This window comes from Lethenteron reissneri, chromosome 47, assembly GCF_015708825.2.
Source record: "Lethenteron reissneri isolate LAM-NWPU_2019-01 chromosome 47, ASM1570882v1, whole genome shotgun sequence".
Taxonomy (NCBI): Eukaryota; Metazoa; Chordata; class Hyperoartia; order Petromyzontiformes; family Petromyzontidae; genus Lethenteron; species Lethenteron reissneri.
In genome coordinates, this window is record NC_083825.1 from 12010771 (window position 1) to 12024177 (window position 13407).

General features: G+C 51.7%; 1 protein-coding gene across 1 annotated transcript; it reads left to right on the plus strand.

Moving 5' to 3' along the window:
- The first annotated feature begins 8823 nt into the window (after positions 1–8823).
- LOC133354542 (zinc finger protein 41 homolog) lies at positions 8824–9295 on the plus strand. Its single transcript, XM_061571450.1, has 2 exons — positions 8824–9019; positions 9101–9295. The coding sequence occupies exons 1-2, from the start codon at positions 8834–8836 to the stop codon at positions 9293–9295; spliced, it is 381 nt and encodes a 126-aa protein (XP_061427434.1). The 5' UTR covers positions 8824–8833.
- Positions 9296–13407: the final 4112 nt, after the last annotated feature.

Consider the following 13407-nt stretch of genomic DNA (forward strand, 5'->3'; position numbering starts at 1 on the left):
CACTTTAGACACGTGGCGGTGTTCACTCTAGACACGTGGTGGTGTTCACTCTAGACGCGTGGCGGTGTTCACTCTAGACACTGGTGGTGTTCACTCTAGACACGTGGCGGTGTTCACTCTAGACACGTGGCGGTGTTCACTTAGACACGTGGCGGTGTTCACTTTAGACACGTGGCGGTGTCACTTTAGACACGTGGCGGTGTTCACTTTAGACACGTGGCGGTGTTCCTTAGACACGTGGTGGTGTTCACTCTAGACACGTGGTGGTGTTCACTCTAGACACGTGGCGGTGTTCACTCTAGACACGTGGTGGGTGTTCACTCTAGACACGTGGCGGTGTTCACTCTAGACGCGTGGTGGTGTTCACTCTAGATGCGTGGTGGTGTTCACTCTAGACACGTGGTTGGTGTTCACTTCTAGACGCGTGGTGGTGTTCACTCTAGACGCTGGTTGTTCACTCTAGACACGTGGGGTGTTCACTCTAGACACGTGGCAGTGTTCACTCTAGACGCGTGGTGGTGTTCACTCTAGACACGTGTCTGTGTTCACTCTAGACACGTGGCGGTGTTCACTCTGGACGTGGAGGTGTTCACTCTGGACGCGTGGCGTGTTCACTCTAGACACGTGGCGGTGTTCACTCTAGACGCGTGGCGGTGTTCACTCTGGACACGTGGCGGTGTTCACTCTAGACGCGGTGGTGTTCACTCTAGACACGTGTCTGTGTTCACTCTAGACACGTGGCGGTGTTCACTCTGGACGCGTGGCGGTGTTCACTCTAGACGCGTGGCGGTGTTCACTCTAGACACGTGGCGGTGTTCACTAGACACGTGGCGTTGTTCACTCTAGACACGTGGCGGTGTTCACTCTAGACACGTGGCGTTGTTCACTCTAGACGTGTGGTGGTGTTCACTCTAGACACTGGTGGTGTTCACTCTACGTGTGGTGGTGTTCACTCTAGACACTGGTGGTGTTCACTCTAGACGTGTGGTGGTGTTCACTCTAGACACGTGGTGGTGTTCACTCTAGACACGTGGCGGTGTTTCACTCTAGACGCGTGGCGGTGTTCACTCTAGACGCGTGGCGGTGTTCACTCTAGACACGTGGCGGTGTTCACTCTAGATCGTGGCGGTTCACTCTAGACGCGTGGCGGTGTTTACTCTAGACGCGTGGCGGTGTTCACTCTAGACGCGTGGTGGTGTTCACTCTAGACGCGTGGTGGTGTTCACTCTAGACGCGTGGTGGTGTTCACTCTAGACGCGTGGCGGTTCACTCTAGACGTGTGGTGGTGTTCACTCTAGACACGTAGCGGTGTTCACTCTAGACGTGTGGTGGTGTTCACTCTAGACGCATGGCGGTGTTCACTCTAGACGCGTGGCGGTGTTCACTCTAGACACGTGGCGGTGTTCACTCTAGACACGTGGCGTTGTTCACTCTAGATACGTGGCGGTGTTCACTCTAGACACGTGGCGTTGTTCACTCTAGACGTGTGGTGGTGTTCACTCTAGACGTGTGGTGTTCACTCTAGACACGTGGCGGTGTTCACTCTAGACACGTGGCGGTGTTCACTCTAGACGCGTGGCGGTGTTCACTCTAGACGCGTGGCGGTGTTCACTCTAGACGCGTGGCGGTGTTCACTCTAGATCCGTGGCGGTGTTCACTCTAGACACGTGGCGGTGTTCACTTTAGACACGGGCGGTGTTCACTCTAGACACGTGTGGTGTTCCTCTAGACACGTGGTGGTGTTCACTCTAGACACGTGGCGGTGTTCACTCTAGACACGTGGCGGTGTTCACTTAGACACGTGGCGGTGTTCACTTTAGACACGTGGCGGTGTTCACTTTAGACACGTGGTGGTGTTCACTCTAGACACGTGGCGGTGTTCACTCTAGACACGTGGCGGTGTTCACTCTAGACGCGTGGCTGTGTTCACTCTCGACGCGTGGTGGTGTTCACTCTAGACACGTGGGTGTTCACTCTAGACACGTGTCGGTGTTCACTCTAAACGCGTGGTGGTGTTCACTCTAGACCGTGGCGGTGTTCACTCTAGACGCGTGGCGGTGTTCACTCTAGACGCTGGTGGTGTTCACTCTAGACGCGTGGTGGTGTTCACTCTAGACGCGTGGCGGTGTTCACTCTAGACACGTGGCGGTGTTCACTCTAGACACGTGGCGTTGTTCACTCTAGACGTGTGGTGTGTTCACTCTAGACACGTGGTGGTGTTCACTCTAGACGTGTGGTGGTGTTCACTCTAGACACGTAGCGGTGTTCACTCTAGACGTGTGGTGGTGTTCACTCTAGACGCGTGGCGGTGTTCACTCTAGACGCGTGGCGGTGTTCACTCTAGACACGTGGTGGTGTTCACTCTAGATACGTGGCGGTGTTCACTCTAGACGCGTGGCGGTGTTCACTCTAGACACGTGGTGGTGTTCACTCTAGACGCGTGGCGGTGTTCACTCTAGACGCGTGGCGGTGTTCACTCTAGACACGTGGTGGTGTTCACTCTAGATACTGGCGGTGTTCACTCTAGACGCGTGGCGGTGTTCACTCTAGACACGTGGCGGTGTTCACTCTAGACGTGGTGGTGTTCACTCTAGACACGTGGCGGTGTTCACTCTAGACACTGGCTGTGTTCACTCTAGACGCGTGGCGGTGTTCACTCTAGACGCTGGCGGTGTTCACTCTAGACGCGTGGCGGTGTTCACTCTAGACACTGGCGGTGTTCACTCTAGACACGTGGCGTTGTTCACTCTAGACGTGTGGTGGTGTTCACTCTAGACACGTGGTGGTGTTCACTATAGACGTGTGGTGGTGTTCACTCTAGGCGCGTGGCGGTGTTCACTCTAGACGTGTGGTGGTGTTCACTCTAGACGCATGGCGGTGTTCACTCTAGACGCGTGGCGGTGTTCACTCTAGACGCGTGGCGGTGTTCACTCTAGACACGTGGCGTTGTTCACTCTAGATACGTGGCGGTGTTCACTCTAGACACATGGCGTTGTTCACTCTAGACGTGTGGTGTTCACTCTAGACACGTGGTGGTGTTCACTCTAGACGTGTGCTGGTGTTCACTCTAGACACGTGGCGGTGTTCACTCTAGACGTGTGGTGGTGTTCACTCTAGACGCGTGGCGGTGTTCACTCTAGACGCGTGGCGGTGTTCACCTAGATGCGTGGCGGTGTTCACTCTAGACACGTGGCGGTGTTCACTTTAGACACGTGGCGGTGTTCACTCTAGACACGTGGTGGTGTTCACTCTAGACCGTGGCGGTGTTCACTCTAGACGTGTGGTGTTCACTCTAGACACGTGGCGGTTCACTCTAGACACGTGGCGGTGTTCACTTTAGACACGTGGCGGTGTTCACTTTAGCACGTGGCGGTGTTCACTTTAGACACGTGGCGGTGTTCACTTTAGACACGTGGCGGTGTTCACTTTAGACACGTGGTGGTGTTCACTCTAGACACGTGGTGGTGTTCACTCTAGACACGTGGCGGTGTTCACTCTAGCACGTGGTGGTGTTCACTCTAGACACGTGGCGGTGTTCACTCTAGACGCGTGGTGGTGTTCACTCTAGATGCTGTGGTGTTCACTCTAGACACGTGGTGGTGTTCACTCTAGACGCGTGGTGGTGTTCACTCTAGACGCGTGGTGGTGTTCACTCTAGACACGTGGCGGTGTTCACTCTAGACACGTGGCAGTGTTCACTCTAGACGCGTGGTGGTGTTCACTCTAGACACGTGTCTGTGTTCACTCTAGACACGTGGCGGTGTTCACTCTGGACGCGTGGAGGTGTTCACTCTGGACGCGTGGCGGTGTTCACTCTAGACACGTGGCGGTGTTCACTCTAGACGCGTGGCGGTGTTCTCTGGACACGTGGCGGTGTTCACTCTAGACGCGTGGTGGTGTTCACTCTAGACACGTGTCTGTGTTCACTCTAGACACGTGGCGGTGTTCACTCTGGACGCGTGGGGTGTTCACTCTAGACGCGTGGCGGTGTTCACTCTAGACACGTGGCGGTGTTCACTAGACACGTGGCGTTGTTCACTCTAGACACGTGGCGGTGTTCACTCTAGACACGTGGCGTTGTTCACTCTAGACGTGTGGTGGTGTTCACTCTAGACACGTGGTGGTGTTCACTCTAGACGTGTGGTGGTGTTCACTCTAGACACGTGGTGGTGTTCACTCTAGACGTGTGGTGGTGTTCACTCTAGACACGTGGCAGTGTTCACTCTAGACGTGTGGTGGTGTTCACTCTAGACGCGTGGCGGTGTTCACTCTAGACGCGTGGCGGTGTTCACTCTAGACACGTGGCGGTGTTCACTCTAGATACGTGGCGGTGTTCACTCTAGACGCGTGGCGGTGTTTACTCTAGACGCGTGGCGGTGTTCACTCTAGACACGTGGCGGTGTTCACTCTAGACGCGTGGCGGTGTTCACTCTAGACGCGTGGCGGTGTTCACTCTAGACACGTGGTGGTGTTCACTCTAGATACGTGGCGGTGTTCACTCTAGACGCGTGGCGGTGTTCACTCTAGACACGTGGCGGTGTTCACTCTAGACACGTGGCGGTGTTCACTCTAGACACGTGGCGGTGTTCACTCTAGACACGTGGCGTGTTCACTCTAGATACGTGGCGTTGTTCACTCTAGACACGTGGCGGTGTTCACTCTAGACGTGGGTGGTGTTCACTCTAGACACGTGTGGTGTTCACTCTAGACGTGTGGTGGTGTTCACTCTAGACACGTGGCGGTGTTCACTCTAGACGTGTGGTGGTGTTCACTCTACGCGTGGCGGTGTTCACTCTAGACGCGTGGCGGTGTTCACTCTAGACGCGTGGCGGTGTTCACTCTAGACACGTGGCGGTGATCACTTTAGACACGTGGCGGTGTTCACTCTAGACACGTGGTGGTGTTCACTCTAGACGCGTGGCGGTGTTCACTCTAGACACGTGGTGGTGTTCACTCTAGACACGTGGCGGTGTTCACTCTAGACACGTGGCGGTGTTCACTTTAGACACGTGGCGGTGTTCACTTTAGACACGTGGCGGTGTTCACTTTAGACACGTGGTGGTGTTCACTCTAGACACGTGGCGGTGTTCACTCTAGACACGTGGCGGTGTTCACTCTAGACGCGTGGCTGTGTTCACTCTCGACGCGTGGTGGTGTTCACTCTAGACACGTGGTGGTGTTCACTCTAGACGCGTGGCGGTGTTCACTCTAGACACGTGGCGGTGTTCACTCTAGACACGTGGTGGTGTTCACTCTAGACGCGTGGTGGTGTTCACTCTAGACGTGGTGGTGTTCACTCTAGACACGTGTCTGTGTTCACTCTAGACACGTGGCGGTGTTCACTCTAGACACGTGCGGTGTTCACTCTGGACGCGTGGAGGTGTTCACTCTGGACGCGTGGCGGTGTTCACTCTAGACACGTGGCGGTGTTCACTCTAGACGCGTGGCGGTGTTCACTCTGGACACGTGGCGGTGTTCACTCTAGACGCGTGGTGGTGTTCACTCTAGACACGTGTTGTGTTCACTCTAGACACGTGGCGGTGTTCTCTGGACGCGTGGAGGTGTTCACTCTGGACGCGTGGCGGTGTTCACTCTAGACACGTGGCGGTGTTACTCTAGACACGTGGCGGTGTTCACTCTAGACACGTGGCGGTGTTCACTCTAGACACGTGGTGGTGTTCACTCTAGACACGTGGTGGTGTTCACTCTAGACACGTGGCGGTGTTCACTCTAGACACGTGGTGGTGTTCACTCTAGACACGTGGCGGTGTTCACTCTAGACACGTGGCAGTGTTCACTCTAGATGCGTGGCGGTGTTCGCTCTAGACGCGTGGTGGTGTTCACTCTAGACGTGTGGTGTTCACTCTAGACGCGTGGCGGTGTTCACTCTGGACTCGTGGCGGTGTTCACTCTAGACACGTGGCGGTGTTCACTCTAGACACGTGGCGGTGTTCACTCTAGACACTGGTGGTGTTCACTCTGGACGCGTGGCGGTGTTCACTCTAGACACGTGGCGGTGTTCACTCTAGACGCGTGGCGGTGTTCACTCTGGACACGTGGCGGTGTTCACTCTAGACGCGTGGTGGTGTTCACTCTAGACACGTGTCGGTGTTCACTCTAGACACGTGGCGGTGTTCACTCTAGACACGTGGCGGTGTTCACTCTGGACACGTGGCGGTGTTCACTCTGGACGCGTGGAGGTGTTCACTCTGGACGCATGGCGGTGTTCACTCTAGACACGTCGCGGTGTTCACTCTAGACACGTGGCGGTGTTCACTCTGGACACGTGGCGGTGTTCACTCTGGACCGTGGCGGTGTTCACTCTGGACACGTGGCGGTGTTCACTCTGGACACGTGGCGGTGTTCACTCTAGACGCGTGGTGGTGTTCACTCTAGACGCGTGGTGGTGTCACTCTAGACGCGTGGTGGTGTTCACTCTAGACGCGTGGTGGTGTCACTCTAGACACGTGGTGGTGTTCACTCTGGACGTGTGGCGGTGTTCACTCTGGACGCGTGGCGGTGTTCACGCTGGACGCGTGGCGGTGTTCACTCTGAACGTGTGGTGTGTTCACTCTAGACGCGTGGCGGTGTTCACTCTCTACATGTGGAGGGGAAACCCGGGGATCGGGAAGGAAATCCACGCGACCACGGGGAGAGAGAGAGAGACACGTAAACTACAAATATACAGCAGGCGTCAGGGTCGGGATGGAACCCACGACTTCCTGTATGCCAGGACAGGTAGTTAACATCTCACCACAGAGAGACACGCAGCCTCGCCTGTGTTGGTGATCCTCAATGAATTACTTGGTGGAGTGAGGAAGCATTAATACACCACCACCTGTTAACCATGCCAGTGTGTGACAGTGTAAAGTTTGTGTTTGCAGTAAAGTCTATTAACTCTATTGAACAGGGAGGTTATATCACAGCTATAGTTTGATTTTTGTTTTCCTCTGGAACTGTTTGTAAGAATGGAAACAGTCAAGAAGTTAACACAGCACACACATGTGTAATGCGAGCAAGGATTGAGGGGGGGCGGAGTCTGGGTCACGTGGGGAGTGGGTGGAGTTAGGGTCACGTGGGTGAGAGGATTTAGGGAGAGAACCGGAAGGGGGGTTTGAGACGGAGTGAAACACGAGGAGGCCACGCTGGGCAAGACGGGGAGAGTGGCGCGGTCGCCACGAGCTGGGAGACGTCGACACCGTCGGCCAACGGTGTCAGACGGAGAGAGAGCTAGCGGGGCTGTGAGAGGCTAGCTGTGTAAGGGCAGCAGTGACGCTAGACAGCGGAGCAGCGGTGTGGCTGCAAGGATTGCCCAACGAAGCAGCAGGGAGACTGCATATCGGAGCAGCAGGGAGACTGCATATTGGAGCAGCAGGGAGACTGCATATTGGGCAGCAGGGAGACTGCATATTGGAGCAGCAGGGAGACTGCATATTAGAGCAGCAGGGAGACTGCATATTGGAGCAGCAGGGAGACTGCATATTGGAGCAGCAGGGATACTGCATATTGGAGCAGCAGGGAGACTGCATATTGGAGCAGCAGGGAGACTGCATATCGGAGCAGCAGGAGACTGCATATTGGAGCAGCAGGGAGGCTGCATATTGGAGGAGCAGGGAGACTGCATATTGGAGCAGCAGGGAGACTGCATATTGGAGCAGCAGGGAGACTGCATATCGCAGCAGGGAGGCTGCATATTGGGGAGCAGGGAGACTGCATATTGGAGCAGCAGGGAGACTGCATATTGGAGCAGCAGGGAGACTGCATATTGGAGCAGCAGGGAGACTGCATATTGGAGCAGCAGGGAGACTGCATATTGGAGCAGCAGGGAGACTGCATATTGGAGGAGCAGGGAGACTGCATATTGGAGCAGCAGGGACTGCATATTGGATGAGCAGGGAGACTGCATATTGGAGCAGCAGGGAGACTGCATATTGGAGCAGCAGGGACTGCATATTGGAGGAGCAGGGAAACTGCATATTGGAGCAGCAGGGAGACTGCATATTGGAGGAGCAGGGAGACTGCATATCGGAGCAGCAGGAGACTGCATATTGGAGCAGCAGGGAGACTGCATATTGGAGCAGCAGGGAGACTGCATATTGGAGCAGCAGGGAGGCTGCATATTGGAGAGCAGGGAGACTGCATATGGAGGAGCAGGGAGACTGCATATCGGAGCAGCAGGGAGACTGCATATCGGCAGCCGAGGCAGTGGAGAGGTCGTCGGGAGAGACGTGGGCCTGAGCGAGACGCCGTGGTATCGAGATTCTACGAACCCAATAAAGGACAACGGAGATCGACATCTGAGAGAGAGAGAGCCTTTATCACACATGCATCTGAAGTCAGATCTGTTCATCCCAGCATTCAAGGACATCGTGGGCCTGGCTGGCTTCACACCTCTAAGTTGCGATTGAACATTAATTTATGCATTTCTGCATAACACAAATAGTATTATTTTCAACACCCTTTGCTATGTCAGCTGAATTTAGCTTTCATAAATATTCCTTTTGTAGTCTGACAGCCGAAATTGTGTGCTCGGAGTTTTGGGTTAACATTCATTTTGAAGATACGAGGGCTTCCAGGCATGTTTATACCCATTTGCCCTCTCATTGTGTGCCATAACAGCCCGTGTGATGAATTTGGTGAACTTATTCACTATATCATGAATATATGAATAAGTGTCGACTTATAAGTCACGTGTTACTATGTAAATATGCATTCCTCTGTGCATCGATACTGATGTGGATATAACTTTTTTCTGTCTGCAGCTGACGCTTCCTCTGCGAATTGGTCTGATGGAGCAAAGGCACTCGGCGTGGCTCGGTGCAGAAAGGCATCAATGCGACCGGTGGCATACAGCACGGATCATCATGGACATTTTACACAGCATCAGAGAACTCACACAGGAGAGAAACGCTTCAAGTGCAGTGTGTGTGGGAAGGTGTTTGCAGAGTCATCTACTCTTGTAGCACACCAGAGAACACACACAGGAGAGAAACCCTTCAAGTGCAGTGTGTGTGGGAAGGTGTTTGCACAGGCATCTACTCTATTAATCACCAGAGAACACACGGGAGAGAAACCCTTCAAGTGCAATGTGTGTGGGAAGGCGTTTACACATTCATCTACTCTTGTAACACACCAGAGAACACACACGGGAGAGAAACCCTTCGAGTGCAGCGTGTGTGGGAAGACGTTTGCACTTTCATCTACTCTTGTAAAACACCAGAGAACACACATGGAGAGAAACCCTTCAAGTGCAGTGTGTGTGGGAGGGCGTTTGCATGTTCAGCTCATCTTGTAGCACACCAGAGAACACACACGGGAGAGAAACCTTCAAGTGCAGTGTGTGTGGGAGGGCATTTGCATTTTCATCTGCTCTTGTAACACACCAGAGAACACACATGGGAGAGAAACCCTTCAAGTGCAGTGTGTGTGGGAGGGCGTTTGCATTTTCATCTGCTCTTGTAACACACCAGAGAAGCACACGGGAGAGAAACCCTTCAAGTGCGGTGTGTGTGAGAAGGCGTTTACACTTTCACGAAATCTTCAAAGACACCAGAGATCACACAAGCATCAGAAGATCCACAAGGAGTGGAGTCCGAAATCAGCTTGTGAAAGTCAAAGTGCCTCAATGAGCCCATCCCTCATCAAACAAGAACCGGAAGAAAATCCCAGCTTGGACACTTTCAAAGAAATCAAGGTGAAATATGAAGAGGTGAAGGTGGAATGTGAAGAAGTGATGGTGAAGAGTGAAGAAGTGAAGGTAAATTTGAAGATGAAACTCCAAATGTGACCTTTGCATCGATGGAGGCAACGTGAAGCAGAGGAGAATTCTGACTGAGGCAGAGCGAGGCAACTCCCAGCAGTTTGTGGAAGTGGGGTGTGGGTGGACTTCCTCCGAGACAATACAAAGTCAAATGGAGACCCGGTAGATGTGTAAGCCAGTGACGATGTCGCTCCAATAGATGCACCCTTGTCACAGGCCTTTAATGACAAGAATGTGAAGTTGAACACTCAGTTCCTAGGTTCAACCTGCAGGGTAAGAGCGGCCAGTCTTTGTGGACCTGTGTGTTGGTAGATCTCTAACCAGGAGCGAGAGCCAATAAGCTCCCAAGCATTCTCTATTTCTCATAATTGCATTTAAATGGTGTTTGCTTAATTGCCTCGGCAATTCGTAGTTTTGTATCGTTTCTCGTCTCAAACACTCGAAGAGCATCCCCAAGTAGCAGCTGCCCCTGTGTGGCACAAGGTGGTGGCCCTGCACCGGCCTGCATGTGGACAAGAGCCTGTCAGTAGGGGGCGATGGTTGATGGGCATCTCAGTTGTGGAGTTTGTAGATAATGTTTAGAATTTGCTCAATTTTGACCCAGACACCAGCATTCGTTTTGAATGGCGCAATAGTATTAGTTAAATGATTGTCAATAATTTAGAATGAATACTTGTCTGATTGTGTGCGTACATGTAACCTTTTGTCTATGAGAGTCAAACATTGAATAAGTGATGTTAGGACAAAGTGTGTTTTGCAAGTAAGCTGTACAGATCACTCAGGTGAGACTCATTGTTCTTGTGATACAGGTCAAAGGGTACTTTTGTGTTTTCAGCAAGCGTCTGCCTCTGGAGCAACTCATTGTCTTTGAAATAGGGAGCACACTCGGATCATTTCAGTTACAAGGCAAACCACTCAAAGTTACACGTAGAGGAGATACATTCTCTACAACACGAATTATAATTTTGCATTACGTGTTGACGTAGATTTTGTCTAACTAGGACGAGAAATACTCCTTACTGATTAACGTCTGGATGTTCACAACCATCGGTTGAAACAAGCCCGGCTGCTGTTGACGCTGTGCACCAATAAGGGTCCACAGGTGGCTTGCACTGAATCATTGACGCACTCCCAGAAGGCTGTGCTAGTTATAGTTTGTGTAAAACATTCATTGTTTCGTGGAGAGATCGATAAATGAAATGTCGTGTCTGCTGATCTGCTTCATAGCAAGGAGGTAATTCTAAGAGCACATTTGGAATGCATTTTGGTACAGATTTGTATTTGGTTACAAGGCAGAGCACATCTAGTAGATACATTCTCCCAACAACACTCATTAGAAATTTGCATGACGTCTTATATGTTGGCGAACTAGGACAAGAAATGGTCCTTGCTGATTAACGTCTGGATGTTCACAACCATGGGTGAAGCAAGCCTGACCGCCTGCAGCCCCTCACAACCATTTACGGCCTTGGGCCAGGAAAGTCACGAAAAAATTGCACACGAACGACGCGTTCACGCAAGCACCCGATGCTCCGTTTTGAAGTTTGAAAATGCAACAACTTTGAATTGTATTATGTTTTAAATTGTGTTTCTTCAATAAAAGCTGATATCATTTTACATCTGGAGACTTAATTGAAAACGACATTTCGTGTGAATTTCTCTAGTTAAGTAGATGGCCTTACTGGGGTTCGGTTCGATGTGGACTTTCACCTGGTTGGGTTTGCGGGATGGAGATGAGGCGACACAGAGCTGGCCATGCCAGAAGACCGCCGTCTGCAGATCGATTCCAACGCGATCGAACGTCTGTCTCTGCGCCTCCGTCGTTCATGCAGGGGGTGCGTAGGTTTACAGCGCCCCCTGCATGAAAATGATGGAAAGTGCAGCGTTCATCACAGAGAGATGAGGCGCGCTTATATAAGAGTACTAGCAGGAAGTACCCGGCGTTGCCTGGCCGAAAAGACACACATGGACTTAGACACACAAACATCGACCCACACACACAAACACATCTACTTACACACAGACATTCGCTTCAGATACACACACATGGAGTTCACACGCAAATCGACATACACACATACAGCGACTCGCACACACAGACTCTCACACACATGGACCTAAGCACACATGGCTTACACACATCGACTAAGAGACACACCATGGACTTACACACAACAAACCCACGCACACACATTGACTTACACACACACATGGACTCACACATACATATGTTGAGGTGCAAATGACGACGCGGAGGCAGGTCTTCAGTTAAGGGCTTGCGCCAGTTATTTATTAAGAGTTTTGGGTAACTTCCCAGGGGTAGGGGTCCTTCACACCAACCTTCACTCTGTCTGTTCCTGGCTCGGCGAGCTCCAGGGCTCTCTCCCTCGAGTCGGATCGGGGGTTCAGCCCAACACCGCCCGACCGGGGAGAGCAGCACCTTCTTCTATCACTGCGGCCGGCTTCTCTCCAGACTCCCTGAGCTTCACCCCTGGCTGGTGCTTCAACCGCTCTCTATCCCGGGCTCCCAAAGTGACCCCGCGTTCGTCACACGGTCCCCCTTAAGTACCGATAGAGACGTGACGTCATCGCCTCGCCCAGCGTGCATGACGTCATCGCACTGGACAGCAAGCATGACGTCACATCCCCATATTACTCCTCTACACATAGACACACACACATTGGCCTACACACACATACGGACTCACACAGACATGGACTTTAGATACACACATATGGAGTTACACATCGACTCACACAAACACATTGACTTACACAAACATGGACTAACACACACATGGACTACACACATACACATCGACGTACATACACACATCAACTGACACACATAGACACACACACACACACGACTGACACACATCGACTCACACAATCCCCGATGATGCCACAGCGAGAGCAATTCTCTCTCTCTGGCGAGCCTTTGCGAGGAGCAGTTTAAAACAAAGGTCTTCCCAGTACTGGCAGGTGCATCAAGGATAGAAATGACTCGATTTGTAGTCTCAATGTCTTCCAAGATTTCCGTGTAGGCTTCTATTTGTGCATCCATCAGCTTTGGTTAATTTTCCAAAATAAACGTAAGAAGCTGCAACGTAACATATTTCATGTAGTATCTCTTGAGCAAGGGCATGCAGGTTGTCCTTGTACGGGGGTTGGTGGTCCCATAGACGTGAAGTATTTCCCAGCAATGGAGTGCAGTTTGTCGTGAAGGAGGATGGGGCCTGTTTGAAGATAACATCAGAAAAGTTGACGTCCACGTTTGTATTTTGTTATTGGGCTCCGTGGAGGATGTCCTCCCATTGACATATTTCGTTGCTTCCTCTTAGTACCTTTCACGCGACGGTCAATGGTATAGTGTATAGCAGATTGTATGATAATAAATAGTATAAAAGTGTAATTTTTACAATGTATGAAGTATATAGTATCGTAATTGTATAGTGAATATACAGCAGTGTGGTATACAGTTTGGTAGGTAGAATACATAGTGTAATATTACAATGTATAGTCTAAGGGTGGTGTATAGTAATGCAGTATATAATTAATGTTGGGTTTGTCTATGGCAGTAATAGTACGGGGTAGACCCGTGTGATGTAAGGAAAAAAGTTTGGCTGGAGGCATATATATTTTTT

Excerpts from the sequence above, each read along its gene's own strand:
- LOC133354542 (XM_061571450.1), top strand. The coding sequence starts at position 8,834 with ATGCGACCGGTGGCATACAGCACGGATCATCATGGACATTTTACACAG. Across the intron at positions 9,020-9,100 it reads AGTGCAGTGTGTGTGGGAAG|GCGTTTACACATTCATCTAC; the intron begins GTGTTTGCACAG and ends GTGTGTGGGAAG.